We start from the raw sequence: 19,064 nt of genomic DNA, 5'->3' as shown, positions 1-19,064 counted from the left end.
GATTTCCCATTTTTCGTTATTCAGAGTCAACTGCCACTTTTCGTACCCACAGCTGTCTTGTCTAAATCATTTTAAAATTCGTTTTGATCATATTACGACCTTACAAGACGGTAAATGACAATACCATCTGTGAATACTCTAAAGGGGCTACTCAGATTGTCCCCTAAATCGTTCACGTAGATCTAGAAGAGCAGAGGGCTTATAACACTTATTTCCGGAAAGCCAGATATTATTTCTGTTTTACTGATTACTTACCCTCAGTTACTACTAAGTGTGACCTCTCTGACACGAAATGACGAATTAAGTCGCACAATTGAGCCGGTAATCCACAAGCACGCAATCTGATTAGAAGTCGCTTGTGAAGAACGTTGTCAAAAACCTTTTGGAAGTCTAAAAATATCGAATCAATGTGACATCACCTGTCGATTGCACCCATTACTTCATGAGAATAAAGAGCTAGCTGTGTTTCACAAGAACGATATTTTCTGAATCTGCATTGGCTGTTTGTCAATAAATCGTTTTCTTCGAGGTAATTCACAATAGTGAAGCCTAACACTGTCAGAAAGGAGATGGCGGTCCTAATGTGATTTATTAAATAAACATTTTTAAAGTAAAAACTTTTAATTTCTACACCACATTTTCCCTATTACTAGTTTCTGTTGCTAACTATAGCCACCTTCAGATCGTTCAAAAAGTAAAAAAGCGGAGAATATGCACTGGAGAGCATCATTAGTTGCAGTCAGCCAATGACATCCATGCGGAAGTCAGTGACAGTATGTAGTTTCAAAACATCACCGTGAGCAAGCCAGGTTGTAGACTGTAATCTCGCAGAGTTATGGAAATAAAGTAAAAACTTGCATGAATACAAGTAGCATCAACAGGTCATTGTTTGCAGTAGTATAGCAGGTATTATAGTGCTGCGAATAATAAGCTTTTGATGCAACTCTCCCTCATGCAACTGCTTCTTATGAGAAGCTGTGTCAACTCACAGACGAAAACGGTGTACTCTGATACGCTGCTGCAGTAAGGAAACGTATCATTCGACTGACGGTCTTCTAGGTAAAATCATATCGCTGGTTCAAATGGCTCTGATCACTATGGGACTTAACTTCTGCGGTCATCAGTCCCCTAGAACTTAGAACTACTTAAACCTAACTAACCTAAGGACATCACACACATCCATGCCCGAGGCAGTCGCGCGGTTCCACAACGTAGCGCCTAGAACCGCTCGGCCACTCCGTCCGGCGTAAAATCATATTCCATACTTTTACATATGGACTTTTCCTTACAAGTGCTTGTTTTCTATTACAGCTGTAATGTATCGATATCTAATCACTATGAAGAGCCATTAGTTGTCGGCTTTCAGTACTCTGACCTGAGATGTAGTCCGAGTGAAATTATTCCCAAATTAAGTGTGCGCGGTACGATATATCGCTAAGCGACGCGTTATCGAGTCGGTAAGTGACATACCAACGTGTGAATCAATTTTGTTGGTTACAGTATATCGACTTACTAAAAACTTTATCCACCATTACAAATAGAAAAAGTGGATCACCATTCAAGTCTCAATCTGATAACGTATTGTCTGCTGAGATCTAGAAATTTACTTAAAACTCGAAATGTCCAGTCTTGTTATAGGAAAAACTTACTGATGCATTAGTATGACATTGGATAGTTATCACAGAAGTGACACAGCTAAACACATTCTTGTCAAGCAGTCATAAAAGTGCTTTTAACCACAAAAGTGAAGGGTGCGCAACCCAAATACTCCGGAACCTTCTTTTTCGTTTCACGTTCTGTTTGGCAAATAATTTGCAATTGTTAAGCTGTCAGGATGTGCGATGGAATGATTGAAGAATGTATGTAAGCAATTAATCCTGTGGCGCATAGCGTCCACTACAGTGGACAGCTGTTAATGGTCGCTTCTTTGGTAGTCCTGAGGCTGCAAATGCACACAGTTCACTGCAGTAGGCACTCCCTACTGGTGTTGTGCCCTGCATGCATTTGCAGCCTCGTGATTGATTGAAAACGCCAGAAAATTGACGTTTATAAGTTGTCCACTGCAGTGAAATTCATGCACCACAGGGTTAAGCATGTATGATCGTGTGCGTAAAGTGGTGCAATCATGTAGTAAATCACGTACACTGTATAGCAGGCATTTTGCAAAAAAGCCATTATTTATATCAAGGAAGTACCGGTAGTATCTTACTTCATTTCTACGGACACCCAATAACACTGTTATGTACAATTTGTCCGGCTTCTGCTGACGATAATTTTGTAGTCTAAAAGACTTAAGTGTTGAATCATGTATTTAGGTGAGCAACAATACGTTACGGAGGACATTATAAACCGCACACAATCATTAATATCTTGTTTAGATTATTTTTCTGTTTCGAGAGCTAAATTGAAAACCTATTCAGAGAACAGCTTGTGAACAATTGACTGTCAGGAGAGTGATTTCAGTCTAACCAGAAGAGTGTTGGTTCGATATTGATTCTGATTGTTAATGAAAGTTTGTGGTTTCAGTGAAGTGAATGCTAAAGGAAAGATGAAGATTAACATTTATACCTAGAAATGTGCATTAGGAACGTGTACTTACTATCTAGTATGGACTTAGTGGCAGTATTTGATAATTTTTGATACGAAAATATAGAGCAGTTAAGTTTCAAAGAGCTTATTTCTAGACCTGCATCAGAAAAAAAAACCTTACAGCAGATTAGCAGACGACAAAGAACAGTGTACGGACGCAGATTAGCAAACAACAAAGAACAGTGTAAGGACACATCTAATAGAATCAATTCTATTTTACAACTGGTCTTGAATGAGTTACATTCTTCGTCGTCCTAGACCAGGTAGCGGATTTGCGAAACCAACGTGCAAAAGTAAACTGGGCGTCTGCGTCGTCTATCCACCTCCTACTAGGACGTCCACTAGGGCCTTTCTCGGCACTGAAAACACTAAAATTACTTAACAAGTATGTACGTTACATGTACTCTGTATCACTGAAAAATACTGCTACAGAAGCTATACCGTATTTGGACCTCCTAAATAAATATCGCGGCAGAAAGTATATAAGTACCTGTGGTCTTGTTAGCGTCGTTAGCAGATCAAGTACCATTTACAAAATATCATTTAAATTTTGAGAAACAACATTTTATAACTTCCTTGTGAACACCAAGTTAGATTAAAATTTCTCGATGGTACAGACTGAACGCAATGGAACATTCTCTATCCGTCGTGTGTCGAAGGAGGACGTTGACTGCCTACGCTTGCATGGTCAACGTGACGTGCGACGCTCGCGATTACGATGCGATCAATGAACACTGTTTCTTTATTTCACCGTGGTACCCTGATCCTCGTTATCTACTTCTGATATGCTTAAAGGTTTTAACGAGGATCGCCAGCCACGCTTTGACCCTCGAGTTCCTGCATTACTTACTTCAGACCTGTTATCTGAATTCTCTCAGAGAAAGTTAAGATCTGACCACAGGCCCAGAAAATCGAGTACAACGGTGTTTGCTTCCTGAGAAACAGTATTGTCTATTTGATTTAATCAAACGAAGTCTTGTTCAGGTGTCGGTCAAAGTTTTCTCCAGCTAGCTATCAGCGATGCAACCCAACACAGGAGAGTCCCGCACGCTCTGATTACAACCCAAGTCTATTCGGAGGACCGCTCCACAGCTGTCGCTAGCTCAAAGACTCACAAGTGTTAAGTTACCGCAAGTGCAGTGAAATGGAGTATTTGAGGAAGAAACCGATAGAAATTTTAGGTAAGAATTCTTGATAACAGTAGGTACCACAACTGGTGTACAACACAAAAATTCGACGAAGGGCTGTGTCGTACTTCTTCACGCTTGCATCCCTCTTGCGAACAATTTGATAAGTACACTGCTGTGGTTTTCCTGAATAACCATAGGGGAATGCCAGTCGATTAAGCTGATTTCTTCTCCAGTATTTGTTCAACAGGAGCTACTGGTTCGCCTACAATGACTTCGTCTTCCTCGGAAGAATAAACTGTACCCTTACTTCCTTTACACCACAGGGCAACAAAAGTCATTGTCATATAGGCCTAGAAATAATCGTGATCCTTCGTCGGTCATATCTTTTTTATTTCATCTTTTAAGCTTTTCGCTTAAATCATTATTAGCCGGTTGAAGGCATCTCTTATACAGTACCACATAAGGTCATATGTGAATTGCGAAGACATCCTGTGTACAAAATTGTCAGATAACTGGAAGATCTACTTGCAGCCAATTGCATTTTTGAAAGTAAATAATAAAAAACAAAAAACAAACTTACATAAAACATGAAAGTGTTTACACACTGCCAACCGCAAAATTTATCTCGTTTGACATAGTTAATCTATACAGAAACATTCTGATTACAAAAACTGTTGCAATAACAAAAAACAATATTATTGTATATAAAACAGTTGAGTTAGGCAGAAATGTAGAGACTGATAGTATTGTTAGAATTCAGCTTATCTCACAGCTGTTTCAGCTTTAATAATAAATTTTGTAAACAGCGTAATGGCCTAGCAATGGTCAGCATCATAGCTGGAATCTTGACCGATATTTACAAAAACTTTAGAGCAGCGTTTTTCTCCACAAATTATCAACTTTATACCAACGTTATCTATTATAAGAAATATGCTCAATGCACAATCATTTTCTTCAACAACACAGTGATCAAACTGACACTCTTGTTGACATCAAAATATTACGTTCTCCTCTGAACTAAGATAAGCACTCATTTCCTCGACAGTATTATCATTAAAAGAAATCATAAACACCACTTTATCCACTTACTCCTTAAAAGCCTGTTTCATGTCCGCCCCATTTCTTAACAAAAGAAAATAATCGTACAACAGGACGTCCCTTCTACTGACACTGGGGGACATTCTCCCTCAAGGCGCGGACAAGCGAATACAGTCGGGATCTCCACCATTGCGAATGCGCTCAGGCCACTAGCAGGCAGGTCACTATGTCTGCAGTTATGGGTACACATTGCAACCCTTACGTCACAGTACCGTAGGCCGCCGCTAGAAGAATCAAAACAAATAGCCGGCCGCGGTGGTCTCGCGGTTCTATGCGCGCAGTCCGGAACCGTGCGACTGCTGCGGTCGCAGGTTCGAATCCTGCCTCGGGCATGGATGTGTGTGATGTCCTTAGGTTAGTTAGGTTTAAGTAGTTCTAAGTTCTAGGGGACTGATGACCTCAGAAGTTAAGTCGCATAGTGCTCAGAGCCATTTGAACCATTTTTTGCAAGGTAACAACATGAAGCACAGCCTATTGTGTCTGCATAACAGACAGAAGTGAATGATAGGACGGATATAAACGATTTAGGAGGCAATCTGAGCAGCCGTTTTAGGTTGTTTGCGGATGGGGCTGTAGTTTATCGTCTAATAGTCCTAAGCAGATCAAAACAAATTGCAAAGCGATTTAGAACATATCTGTCTGATGCTAAAATCGGCAGTTGACCCTAAATAATGAAAAGTTTGAGGTCATCCACTTGAGTGCTAAAAGAAATCCGTTAAACTTCGGATACACGATAAATCAGTCAAATCTAAAAGCAGTAAATTCAACTAAATATCTAGGAATTACAACTACGAACAACTTAAATTGGAAAGAACACATAGAAAATGTTATGTGGAACGCGAACCAAAGACTGCGATTTATTGGCAGAACACTTAGAAGTTGCAACACATCTATTAAAAAGATTGCTACACTACACTTGTCCGTCCTCTTAGGGAGCACTGCTGCGCGGAGTGGGATCCTTACCAAATAGCATTCACGGACTACATCGTGAAAGTTTAAAGAAGGACAGCACGTTTCGTATCATCGATAAATGGGGGAGAGAGTGTCACTGATATGGTACAGGATTTGGGTGGACTTCACTAAAACAAAGACTTTTCCGTTGCGGCGGAATCTTTTCACGAAATTTCAACCATCAACTTTCTCCTCCGAGTGAGAAAACATTTTGTTGACGCGACCTACATAATGAGAAACGATCATTATAATAAAATAAGAGAAATCAGAGTTCGAACGGAAAGATATAGGAGTTCGTTTTCATCGCGCGCTGTTGGACACTGGAATAGTAGAGAAGCGAGAGTGTGCTCTCTGCCGCCGTTGGATAAGCAGCTGCAGCAGCAAGTCGTATACCCCTAGCTTACTTATTTGTTACATAGTTTAATTCTTAATTTCTTTGCGTGTTTTTGGGTACTTGCATTGTTTAATTCATAAATTTCGGGCGTATTATAGTATTTGAGAGTTGTAGCATCGCGCTTTAGTGTTTACTTCGTAGATTCTTACTTAAATTGCGTGTGAGTTTCGTATAGGAGGTGTAATTTCGAGTTACTGTACTCGTAAATTCAGGCAGATTGTAGCGCAGTCGTTAGGCATTTGTACAGGTAAGTTAATACATTCTCTGTATGTTTCCCTTGCGTTGTCTAGGCACTGACTCGTGTTTCAGTAACTGTTGTTCAACATCGATTAGAATGGACAGGGACTGTGATTGCTGTGTTCGGATGAGGGCTGAGTTGGCATCCCTTCGCTCACAGCTGCAAGCAGCGCTGACTTCGGTCGCGCAGCTTGAGGCTGTTGCCAATGGGCACCACTGTGGGGAGCCGGACTTGGGTATCACGGGGATATCAACCTCGTCCCGTCTGTCCCCAGATCGGTCTGCCGCTGTGGTTGCCCCGGTTGTTGCCCGCAGTGGGGCTGAGCCCTCGCCCGTGGTTGATTGGGAGGTCGTTCCAAGGCGTGGCAGGCAGCGAAAGACGTCCCCGGAGGCTGATCAGAAAGCCTCCCCGCTGCGTCTGACAAACAGGTTTCAGGCATGGTCTCTGCTCATGAGCCAGATGCAGCTGCCTGCCCTCTTTCAGAGGATGATTCTCAGTCTTCAAGGTCCGGGCAATCACAGAGGGTGGGCTTATTGGTAGTTGGGAGCTCCAATGTTAGGCGCGTAATGGGGCCCCTTAGGGATATGGCGGCTAAGGAGGGGAAGAAATCCAGTGTGCACTCCGTGTGCATTCCGGGTGGAGTCATTCATGATGTTGAAAGGGTCCTTCCGGTTGCCATGAAGAGCACAGGGTGCAGCCAGCTGCATATGGTGGCACATGTCGGCACTAATGACGTGTGTCGCTTTGGATCTGAGGAAATTGTCTCTGGATTCCAGCGGCTATCTGATTTGGTGAAGGCTGCCGGTCTTGCTTACGAGATGAAGGCAGAGCTCACCATCTGCAGCATCGTTGACAGAACCGACTGCGGACCTTTGGTGCAGAGCCGGGTGGAGGGTCTGAATCAGAGGCTCAGACGGTTTTGCGATCGTGTTGGCTGCGGATTCCTTGACTTGCGCCATAGGGTGGTGGGGTTTCGGGTTCCGCTGAATAGGTCAGGAGTTCACTACACTCAGCTGGCGGCTGCACGCGTAGCGAAGGCTGTGTGGCGTGGACTGGGCGGTTTTTTATGTTGGAAAGCCTCGGGAAAGTACGGGGTGGGCTGAAATCTCAAAGGGTGCATGGCAAATACAGGACGTGCTTGGATCAAGGAACAGTCGGAATTGTAGTTGGAAATTGTTGTAGTTGTGCTGGGAAAGTCCCTGAGCTTCAAGCGCTAATAGAAAGCACAGAAGCTGAAATCGTTATAGGTACAGAAAGCTGGCTAAAGCCTGAAATAAGTTCTGCAGAAATTTTTACGAAGTCTCAGACGGTGTTCAGGAAAGACAGATTAGGCAGAATTGGTGGTGGAGTGTTTGTGTCTGTCAGTAGTGGTTTATCTTGTAGTGAAGTCGAAGTAGATACTCCGTGCGAATTGATATGGGTGGAGGTTATACTTAACAGCCGAACTAAGTTAATAATTGGCTCCTTCTACCGACCCCCAGACTCCGATGATATAGTTGCTGAACAGTTCAGAGAAAATTTGAGTCTCGTAACAAATAAATACCCCACTCATACGGTTATAGTTGGTAGGGACTTCAACCTTCCCTCGATATGTTGGCAAAAATACGTGTTCAAAACCGGTGGTAGGCAGAAAACATCTTCCGAGATTGTCCTAAATGCTTTCTCCGAAAATTATTTCGAGCAGTTAGTCCACGAACCCACGAGAATTGTAAATGGTTGCGAAAACACACTTGACCTCTTAGCCACAAACAATCCAGAGCTGATAGAGAGCATCATGACTGATACAGGGATTAGTGATCACAAGGTCGTTGTAGCTAGGCTCAATACCGTTCCTTCCAAATCCACCAGAAACAAACGCAAAATAATTTTATTTAAAAAAGCGGATAAAGTGTCACTAGAAGCCTTCCTAAGAGACAATCTCCATTCCTTCCGAACTGACTATGCAAATGTAGGCGAGATGTGGCTCAAATTCAAAGATATAGTAGCAACAGCAATTGAGAGATTCATACCTCATAAATTGGTAAGAGATGGAACTGATCCCCCGTGGTACACAAAACAGGTCCGAACTCTGTTGCAGAGGCAACGGAAAAAGCATGCGAAGTTCAGAAGAACGCGAAATCCCGAAGATTGGCTAAAATTTACAGACGCGCGAAATTTGGCACGGACTTCAGTGCGAGATGCCTTAAATAGGTTCCACAACGAAACATTGTCTCGAAATTTGGTATAAAATCCGAAGAAATTATGGTCGTATGTAAAGTACACAAGCGGCAAGACGCAGTCAATACCTTCGCTGCGCAGTGCTGATGGTACTGTTACCGACGACTGTGCCGCTAAAGTGGAGTTATTGAACACAGTTTTCCGAAATTCCTTCACCAGGGAAGACGAATGGAATATTCCACAATTTGAAACACGAACAGCTGCTAGCATGAGTTTCTTAGAAGTAGATACCTTAGGGGTTGCGAAGAAACTCAAATCGCTTGATACGGGCAAGTCTTCAGGTCCAGATTGTATACCGATTAGGTTCCTTTCAGATTACGCTGATACAATAGCTCCCTACTTAGCACCCATATACAACCGCTCGCTCACCGATAGATCTGTACCTACAGATTGGAAAATTGCGCAGGTCGCACCAGTGTTTAAGCAGGGTAGTAGGAGTAATCCATCTAACTACAGACCTATATCATTGACGTCGGTTTGCAGTAGGGTTTTGGAGCATACACTGTATTCAAACATTATGAATCACCTCGAAGGGAACGATCTATTGATACGTAAACAGCATGGTTTCAGAAAACATCGTTCTTGTGCAACGCAGCTAGCTCTTTATTCGCACGAAGTAATGGCCGCTATCGACAGGGGATCTCAAGTTGATTCCGTATTTCTAGATTTCCGGAAAGCTTTTGACACCGTTCCTCACAAGCGACTTCTAATCAAGCTGCGGGCCTATGGGGTATCGTCTCAGTTGTGCGACTGGATTCGTGATTTCCTGTCAGGAAGGTCGCAGTTCGTAGTAATAGTCGGCAAATCATTGAGTAAAACTGAAGTGATATCAGGTGTTCCCCAGGGAAGCGTCCTGGGACCTCTGCTGTTCCTGATCTATATAAATGACCTGGGTGACAATCTGAGCAGTTCTCTTAGGTTGTTCGCAGATGATGCTGTAATTTACCGTCTAGAAAGGTCATCCGAAGACCAGTATCGGTTGCAAAGCGATTTAGAAAAGATTGCTGTATGGTGTGGCACGTGGCAGTTGACGCTAAATAACGAAAAGTGTGAGGTAATCCACATGAGTTCCAAAAGAAATCCGTTGGAATTCGATTACTGAATAAATAGTACAATTCTCAAGGCTCAAGTTCAAACTTCAGTTGGAAAGACCACATAGATAATACTGTGGGGAAGACGAGCCAAAGGTTGAGATTCATTGGCAGGACACTTAGAAGATGCAACAAGTCCACTAAAGAGACAGCTTACACTACACTCGTTCGTCCTCTGTTAGAATATTGCTGCGCGGTGTGGGATCCTTACCAGGTGGGATTGACGGAGGACATCGAAAGGGTGCAAAAAAGGGCAGCTCGTTTTGTATTATCACGTAGTAGGGGAGAGAGTGTGGCAGATATGATACGCGAATTGGGATGGAAGTCATTACAGCAAAGACGTTTTTCGTCGCGGCGAAATCTACGAGTATTTACGAAATTTCAGTCACCAACTTTCTCTTCCGAATGCGAAAATATTTTGTTGAGGCCAACCTACATAGGTAGGAATGATCATCAAAATAAAATAAGAGAAATCAGAGCTCGAACAGAAAGGTTTAGGTGTTCGTTTTTCCCGCACGCTATTCGGGAGTGGAATGGTAGAGAGATAGTATGATTGTGGTTCGACGAACCCTCTGCCAAGCACTTAAATGTGAATTGCAGAGTAGTCATGCAGATGTAGATGTATTGTGAAAGTGGTTCACACTTAAGTGTGATTTGCAGAGTATCTATGTAGATGTAGCTCATACCTGAACAGGTGTTACTTTCCGGACATATTATTGTAGGAACTTTTTCCTTGATGTGACCAATACTACCACCTGTCGGAATATGTGATACTTTATTTTAAAAACACACTTTATGTATGACACATACATTAAATCCCACTATTTTATGCAAACTTGTATTCATATGTATTATATTAAAGAAACACTAATTCTAACAGCACATAATACGTAACATGTATTCAAGCACAATAAGAAAAAGACTAAAACACACACATTCCGCATATACATTGTAAACATCAGTGCCACCTTGGTTAAACAGCAAACGGTACATCATTTATGTTTACGTAACATCATATTAACACACCTCAAATATGTTAGCTTAGTTTCTGCTGCTCATTGTGTCATATTTTTGCTTTAGCCGACTGCACATCGATTCTATTGTCATCTCTTTCGACCTGTAACCGCCACCTAATGTAAATAATTCATTTCTTTACTTTGTGTTGCCTCTGTGTGCCATCAGTGCGTGTTAAAACACGTGGTACTGATGTGAAATCTAGCTGTTCGTTGTCAAAGCGCTAATGGTGATCCACTGTCCCGATATAATCGTGACTGTGCTGATAAAAACACACACTCTAGCGGTAAGCGAATCGGTGACTTGACGTGTTACACATCTAGTACATGAAATATACAATGATTCTACTGTTGCGAGAGGAGTTATCCTACATTTTCATTTATATTTCGACAATTTGCCAGCCGAAAATTATTTTTTACTGCAGAGCTTCGCGAAATTGTAAACACTAGAGAACTGCTTAATAGTTCGTCATTTAGGTAGCCGTCTGATGACGAATGAAATTGCGAAACTGGTAAAGGCAAGCATCAATAAAAATATTTTGGTTTAGGGGTTTTTTCGTTCCATGGATCCACATTGAGGGGATGCTCAATGATAAAGAACACGTCAGAAAGTAAGAATAAAAACCAAGAAAGATACGCTAATGTACGTTCCACAGATCCCAAGTGAAACTGTCCTCGTGGACGTTGAATATTTGTACAGAAGTCTACAGTCCGTAAAACGTGCATTGTTTTATATTAATAATAATATTAAGCGGTTCTCCTAAGAAATTCGTCAATCGAATGAATGGGGCTGGCCACCGGTAAATCCCTTAGACCCCTCTTTAGTTTACTGGTATTTAAAGTTTTTATGCCGGATGGCAGGTTATTGCAAATTTGTTTTGCGGAATAGTGGACACCTTTTTGGACCACAATAAGCAACTTTCTTATATTATTCTTATTTCTAGTTTTAACTCCATGAACTGAGATGTTGGTTTCAAAAATAGATATACTAAATATGACAAATTTCTTAAGGAATAAATAAATTGCAAAGTAGTGTTTAGTAGCCCTAGTTCCTTGAACAGAGTTCTACAGGACATTCTTCAGTTCACAAGAGAAATAACTTGAGTTAAACGATTTTGGACTCGGGAAACTAGCTTTGCTGGTGTTACCCCAAAAAATGGTAACTTATGACATTATGCAATGAATGTAAGCAAGGTACGCTGACTTTTTTTATTTTAATGCAGGTAAGCGAAGTATGCTGGTTTACTTTATTTTTCTACCAACCATGTCTGACATCATGTGCATAGACCTATATGTCAATAAGTTAGTGGTTGGTAGTAGTTGTAAAATATGTCTAGCGTAACTTTTTTATATGCTAATCACTGGGAATTTTTTTTTCCACTCAACATGAAATGACACAATGATGTGCCTGATTTTTAAATGCCAGCTTGGTTTCACTACTAGCTGAATTTTGCAACCTTTATTTGTAGTAATGCAAATACGGCTATTAGGGCATTTTCAAACGCTTAAACTGAAGCAAGTTCTGTCGACAGACAGATCTCAGTAAATTACACAGCGTCCAATGTTTTTACCAAGATTTTAGGGAGAGGTTCTTCATTTGTTCACAGGGCGACTGGCTCGCCCATAATTTACGTAAGTGGCCAGCCAGTGACAATTTCCCGTGTTGACAGAACTTCCTTCAGTTCAAGTGTTTGAAAATACCCTAACAGCCATATCTGCATGAATACAAATTGAGGCAGTTGTGGAACCATGCTGTCGTTCAGAAAATTCACTGTCGCTGTGGCTGAAGACTCACAAGCAAGTACGGTAACTGAATGGCTCTGGTTGTGATGCACAGAAATTTCTTTAATCTGATCAGATACTTCTTTCACAGTAAAATCACACAATAAACCAAGTTTCAGAGAAATACACACACATCAGCGACGGAAAGCCACCACAAACTTCAACCCTTCTAGTACACTGGATGCAACACCGTAGCAACATGAGGGCAGCCTCCGCGCCTGTAAAACAAAATTGTCGTTACTTTAAGCATGGAGCAGCCATGCAAACGTAAGGTGGTGTAATTTCTAGCTTCTGTAAACAGGAACGAGCCTCTCTCTTACTTTTATACGTGGAGCGGGGCGCAGCGGGGCGATAGAAGGCGCTGGGCGAGGCCGCACTTGGCCGGATTAGCGGCGGCCGCTCCCGGCTCCCCTTTGACCGGCTGGCCTGATTACCCTCGTGATACACTTCGGCTGCTGGCGGGCCTCTGCACGACTCGCCGCGATAGCCTGCTGTGTGAGCGGCTCATCCCTCCGACAGAGTAATTTCATTTCCTCGATAAAGAATGTAGGGGCCGTTTTCACAAGCCTCGCAAGAGGCCTCCCAAAATCTTTCCGCGTCCGCGAAATTGCCTAACGAGATGCTGCCGCATACGCCCTGTGGCAACGACTAAATTACGATCAAAAAACTCCAAAAGTACATTTCCAGCTTTGCCGTCTCGAATGGAACAGCTCTAAAGGTGCCTAATAGTAGTAGCCTATCCAAATCACCAGGATTTACAATCATTGGTGCTTGAATTTCGTTCAATTATTAGCGATCTAAAAACCGACATACACTACTGGCCATTAAAATTACTACACCAAGAAGAAATGCAGATGCTAAACGGGTATTCATTGGACAAATATATTATACTAGAACTGACATGTAATTACATTTTCACCCAATTTGGGTGCATAGATCCTGAGAAATCAGCACACAGAACAACCACCTCTGGCCGTAATAACGGCCTTAATACGCCTGGGCATTGAGTACAACAGAGCTTGGATGGTGTGTACAGGTACAGCTGCCCATGCAGCTTCAACACGATACCACAGTTCATCAAGAGTAGTGACTGGCGTATTGTGACGAGCCAGTTGCTTCGCCACCACTGACCAGACGTTTTCAATTGGTGAGAGATCTGGAGAATGTACTGGCCAGGGCAGCAGTCGAAGATTTTCTGTATCCAGAGAGGCCCGTACATGACCTGCAACATGCGGCCGTGCATTATCCTGCTGAAATGTAGGTTTTCGCAGGGATCGAATGAAGGGTAGACCAACGGGTCGTAACACATCTGAAATGTAACGTCCACTGTTCAAAGTGCCGTCAATGCGAACAAGAGGAGACCGAGAGGTTTAACCAATGGCGCCCCATACCATCACGCCGGGTGATACGCCAGTATGGCGATGACGAATACACGCTTCCAATGTGCGTTCACCGCGATGTCGCCAAACACAAATGCGACCATCATGATGCTGTAAACAGAACCTGGATTCATCCGAAAAAATGTCGTTTTGCCATTCGTGCACCCAGGTTCGACGTTGACTACAGCATCGCAGGCGCTCCTGTCTGTGATGCAGCGTCAGGGGTAACCGCAGCCATGGTCTCCATGCTGCTGCAAACGTCGTCGAACTGTTCGTGAAGATGGTTGTTGTCTTGCAAACGTCCCCATGTGTTGACGCAGGGATCGAGACGTGGCTGCACGATCCGTTACAGCCATGCGGATAAGATGCCTGTCATCTCGACTGCTAGTGATACGAGGCCGTTGGGATCCAGCACGGCGTTCCGTATTACCCTCCTGAACCCACCGAATTCATATTCTGCTAACAATCATTGGATCTCGACCAACGCGAGCAGCAGTGTCGCGATACGATAAACCGCAATCGCGATAGGCTACAATCCGACCTTTATCAAAGTCAGAAACTTGATGGCACGCATTTCTCCTCCTTACACGAGGCATCACAACAACGTGTCACCAGGCAACGCCGGTCAACTGCTGTTTGTGTATGAGAAATCGGTTGGAAACTTTCCTCATGTCAGCACGTTGTAGGTGTCGCCACCGGCGCCAACCTTGTGTGAATGCTCTGAAAAGCAAATCATTTGCGTATCACAGCATCTTCTTCCTGTCGGTTAAATTTCGCGTCTGTAGCACGTCATCTTCGTGGTGTAGCAATTTTAATGGCCAGTAGTGTATTTCCATCACATCAAGAAATAAGTCCAAAATATGATTTAGAATTTCTTGAACGCCAAAAAGCTTCGACACAGTAGCGACGAAGTTGTAAGCAAAAAACAGGTAATATGAGATACAAGGCTCACCTCTTCACAAAGTAGTCGCCAGAGAGGAAAACCATGAGTAACTTATGCCGACTTGGAGATCACATCGTGTAAAATTTCTTCTCCGGCAACTGTTGTTCACCCCAACGACGCATAAATATATTTAGCAAAAGCGACACACAGATTCTGCGTACTCATCACAATACCTTTCCGCCGTAATATACAACTAAATACGTGGGAAGTGAAATCAGTACAATTTTTTTTATTTATTTTCACTACCAGTTAAAAAGAAGAATATCACGTCTCTCACAGACAACAAAAATTTACTACAAGAATATGGACAGCAACAGATCTTCGAAGACAATGAACAAATTGAAGGTCTTCCGACGGTAGACCTCGGAAATGGCTATGAAAACCTTTAATAACAGACTCGGCCGTGCGAGCGCGTCCTGTTCTGACGTCAGCAGCCTGATTGCCGGGAGATGTGACAGCCCCAATATGTTTGAGGCGCTATCACTGGCAGAGTTTAAACTATGAGAAATCTTGAGTGCAGGTCAGTCATCCGGTGGCTCTGATGACGCGTTGTGAAAAACCCGGCAGTTTAGGTGGACTTCCAAGCGTATCCACCATGGCTGACTTGACTCATTAAATATTAAATAAGGAAAACTCTGATAAAAACTAAACCCAACCAGTGACAGAGAACTCAGTAACACAGTTCCAAAGACAAAAATTTGACGTGCACGTAACGTGAGTGATGGTGAGTTAAGACGCACCATCACTACGAGATTACTTTTCCAGTTACTTAACAACAAATGTTTCTGATATAAAATCAAATTTAAATATTGTTAGCTCAATAACGCCTTAAACGATTCATACAAACATAGTGTCTATGTACAGGTCCTGGTCAGCAACATCGAATTGTTGTGGTAGATTTTTTGTGAATATTACGTACTTTAAATTATGGGCAGAAATGTGTATTCCACGCGGGAAAAAGTGAATTTTCTCGTACATAAAACGTGTATTAGCGAAAGCAGCAGCGCAGTTAGTAAAAAGTTGTAATTATGGTAGTATGACTGTAATTAACTTTAACTGTTTAGTTTTACTGAGGACATAACGACGCTAAATTGCGTCCACATTGACGAAAGCAGTATTTGTGATCATACCATTAAAGCTACAGAAAAACTACGATCAGCATTATAACGCCGATGAAATTTTAGTCCAAACCGATGTAAACTATGTACACATAGCATTAATTTTGTAGTTTTATGTATGGTTTCGAAGTCGGAAGTGCGCAAGGCTACAAATAACAGCTGCCATTTTCGCACGGGACTGGCTGGCACTTCGCATTCGTCCGGCAGTCGGGGTTAGATCCGGAATAGACAGGACATACGTGCGGCTGAACGTCCCGTCGTTTCTGTACCAGAAATATTTCTATGTATTTGGCAGTGGACTTGTACTATTTCGGATGCGTCAATCACGAATACTCTAAAACATTTACAACGTGAGGACTGTGATATTTCAGGAAACGTGTCTCAGTCTAAACTTAACTTCTCTACAGTGAACTTTGCACCAAGATTTTCTTTAGTTCGCGACTACGGAACTTCCACTTAGGCTTGTGGTGTAGCAACTTTAATTTTCGTGGATTTTCTGAACTTAATGCGAAAGCGTTTGTTGACCAGTTTAGTTAAATCATTGCACAGACACTTATTATTTCAATAAACAATTGTGAATTGTGAGATCTGATACCTTATTTTTCTGCAATAAACTCGGTTTGTTAAAAATTTAAACGCTGAGGGAAGCGAATAGTATTTCACCGCAAGTTCCTGCCTGTATATATTGCACTTGTAAGGGTCTCGCGAGTCATTAACTGGTAGAAGCAACGGTGTTTAGCTTCACCATTCGTCTATAATTTATTCATTAGAGATTAGCAAGAAGAGTACATCTCCATTTTCAGTCAAATAACACAATTCAACCGCCGCTGTCATTATACCACAGATTTTCTGGGGAGCACATTAAGAAAACAGGAACAACCTGTCCTGATACTCATCCCCGTATACTTAACCTCATTCTACTATGAAAACGTGAAACTGTCATTATGGATTCTTAGCTAACAAGAACTTCTTTACTTTTTGCCTTTCACAGGTATTCTGTAAATTTATCTGTATTAAACTGTATCACAAAAAAACAAACGGCGCTGTCCCCAAAATCCCTGTTAAGTCACAAATCAACAGACAGTCACAATAATTTTCAAAGGTAATGTGGGTGTTGGTATGTGTACGTGCGCGCGCGCGAGACAGACAGAGAGAGAGAGAGAGAGAGAGAGAGAGAGAGAGAGAGGGGGGGGGGGAGTGGACATTATTCATTATTCCACCTGCTTTTTCTCTTGGAGTTAAAGAACACTGTAAGAGGCAGAAACATACGTACTACTGAAAGACGAAAGAATGTAAAACATGAAGTTTACGCCCGCGCTGATTCTAACGCTGTGCTTCCCATCCTTTTCTACCTGGTGCCGCCTTTTGCCACCCAATATTATCTCACGCCCATCTATGTTTATTTATTTCCTTTATTTAAGTATTTTTTGCTTCTTTCCAAAAACTTTATTTGACAATAATCTGAAATACACACTTTAGTAAAAGACGTATATTGAAGGTTGAGTACTGCAAAACTATAACGATTCGAAGGACTTCGTAGCCGAAAGAGAAATGTCTTATTTCAATTTACTCTCGTCACATGAACAACACTATTGAAATCTAACATTTTTTTGTGACGAAAGTCTAAGAAAAATTCAGAATATCAATGAGACAGTTAAAATTTGTTTTCTTTAAGCAGCTCCTGACAGTCTGATTTCAAACTAGTTAAAGCGCATCTACGTGCACTCCTCACATTCAGAAAACTGCAGTGTTTTGTTTTCATGGTGGCTGGCGTCGAAAATCCGGTCTCACGTAGGTATATATATGACAACTGCACGACGACTTTTAAGACTTCATTCATCACTCCTGGATCTATAGCAAGGAAACTTGCCCCAAATTCTTCCAACTCCATTTGTTGAAACTGTTCTTTAGCACTTGAATCACATTTAAACTCAGTGCATCCTTTTGTGTTTCATCAGGAAGTGCACGCACATCAATTGTGAACGGCACTCTTGTTAAAGTGCACTGAGAGCCTGCTGAAGACAAATGAGGAAAACAAAGTTTGAACGCTTCTTCGAGCCATTCCAGGTATTCACTGATAACTCTCCACGTGTTAACATCGCACTGTTGCTTATCTAGAAGTTCACTGACTCGTGGGAATAATGAAAAGTTAGTGATGTGAGCATCCTGGCGACGCTTCCATAGTTGTGTCCTTTCGAAGAAGGTCCTTATGGCATTGGTGGCATCCATTGTTTTCGTGTTTCTACCTTGTAGTTTCAAATTCAGATTATTCGGGATTTGTAGGAAGTCTATAAGGTATTCTAGGGAAAATATAAAGCTGTCATCAGTGAATGAATGATGAAGCTCGGGTTTCCCCTGACTCAGCAAAAACAGTTCTACCTCTGATTTCAATTTATACAGCCTCCAAAGCATATTGCCCTTGGAAAGTCACCGGGCTACGTATGTAAGACTAAAGATTGGTGTTCACCACTGAGATCGTTACATAGGATTCGAAAGAAACGAGTATTCACACCACTTAAGTCTATTTCTGCAACTACACTGATAACCACTTTCAGTGCAGTGATCAGTTTCTCCGGTAAAGTTTTAGAAGCTGAGGTATTACTGTGGATCAAACATTGGCAAACCATTAAAATTAGGAGTTTTTCTTTGGCAGTATTTAGAAAGCCAAAGCGTGAACCTAACATAGATGGTGCTCCGTCACATCACGCTGTCCCAAGACAAAGCATTTTCAACCAAATACTCACTAACGATAGAAAATAAATCAGAACCTTTTCTATCGTTCCCAAGTTGTTAGAAAACAACAGTTCTTCCGTTATTTTCTTCTCACCCAGAAATCGGCAGTATACTATTAAGTGACATTGTTGAGCTACATCAGTGGAATTGACACACGGCAAGGCAAAAAAAAAAAAAAAAAAAAAAAAGGAGATTTTCAAGTCCTCTCGCTACCTGTTCTATCACATTCAGGGCCATTTCTTCGATCCTACGATGGACCAAGTTGTTTGAAAAAGGTATCTTGTCCTCCTTTCGCTAACTATCTTCTCCAAACACAAATCTGCTTGCTTTAAGAATGGAAGGTTCGATTCACGTCTCACCAATAGTATGCGTTTTTTTTTTTGTTTTT

General features: G+C 41.9%; 1 protein-coding gene across 2 annotated transcripts in view; it reads right to left on the bottom strand.

Moving 5' to 3' along the window:
* LOC126262878 (E3 ubiquitin-protein ligase mib1) overlaps positions 1–19,064 on the bottom strand; it is a 662,829-nt gene that overhangs the window by 152,489 nt on the left and 491,276 nt on the right. Inside the window, exon 12 of one of the 2 annotated variants that reach the window (XM_049959748.1) lies at positions 12,658–12,721. The exons of the other annotated variant lie outside the window; for it this stretch is intronic. Coding sequence (XP_049815705.1) covers positions 12,673–12,721 — 49 coding nt within the window. The 3' untranslated portion in view covers positions 12,658–12,672. Of the gene's footprint in view, positions 1–12,657; positions 12,722–19,064 lie in introns of those variants that run through there. 2 annotated transcript variants of the gene reach the window in all.

This window comes from Schistocerca nitens, chromosome 6 (genome assembly GCF_023898315.1).
Source record: "Schistocerca nitens isolate TAMUIC-IGC-003100 chromosome 6, iqSchNite1.1, whole genome shotgun sequence".
In the NCBI taxonomy this organism is placed as follows: domain Eukaryota; kingdom Metazoa; phylum Arthropoda; class Insecta; order Orthoptera; family Acrididae; genus Schistocerca; species Schistocerca nitens.
This window is presented reverse-complemented; position numbering and strand designations above follow the sequence as displayed.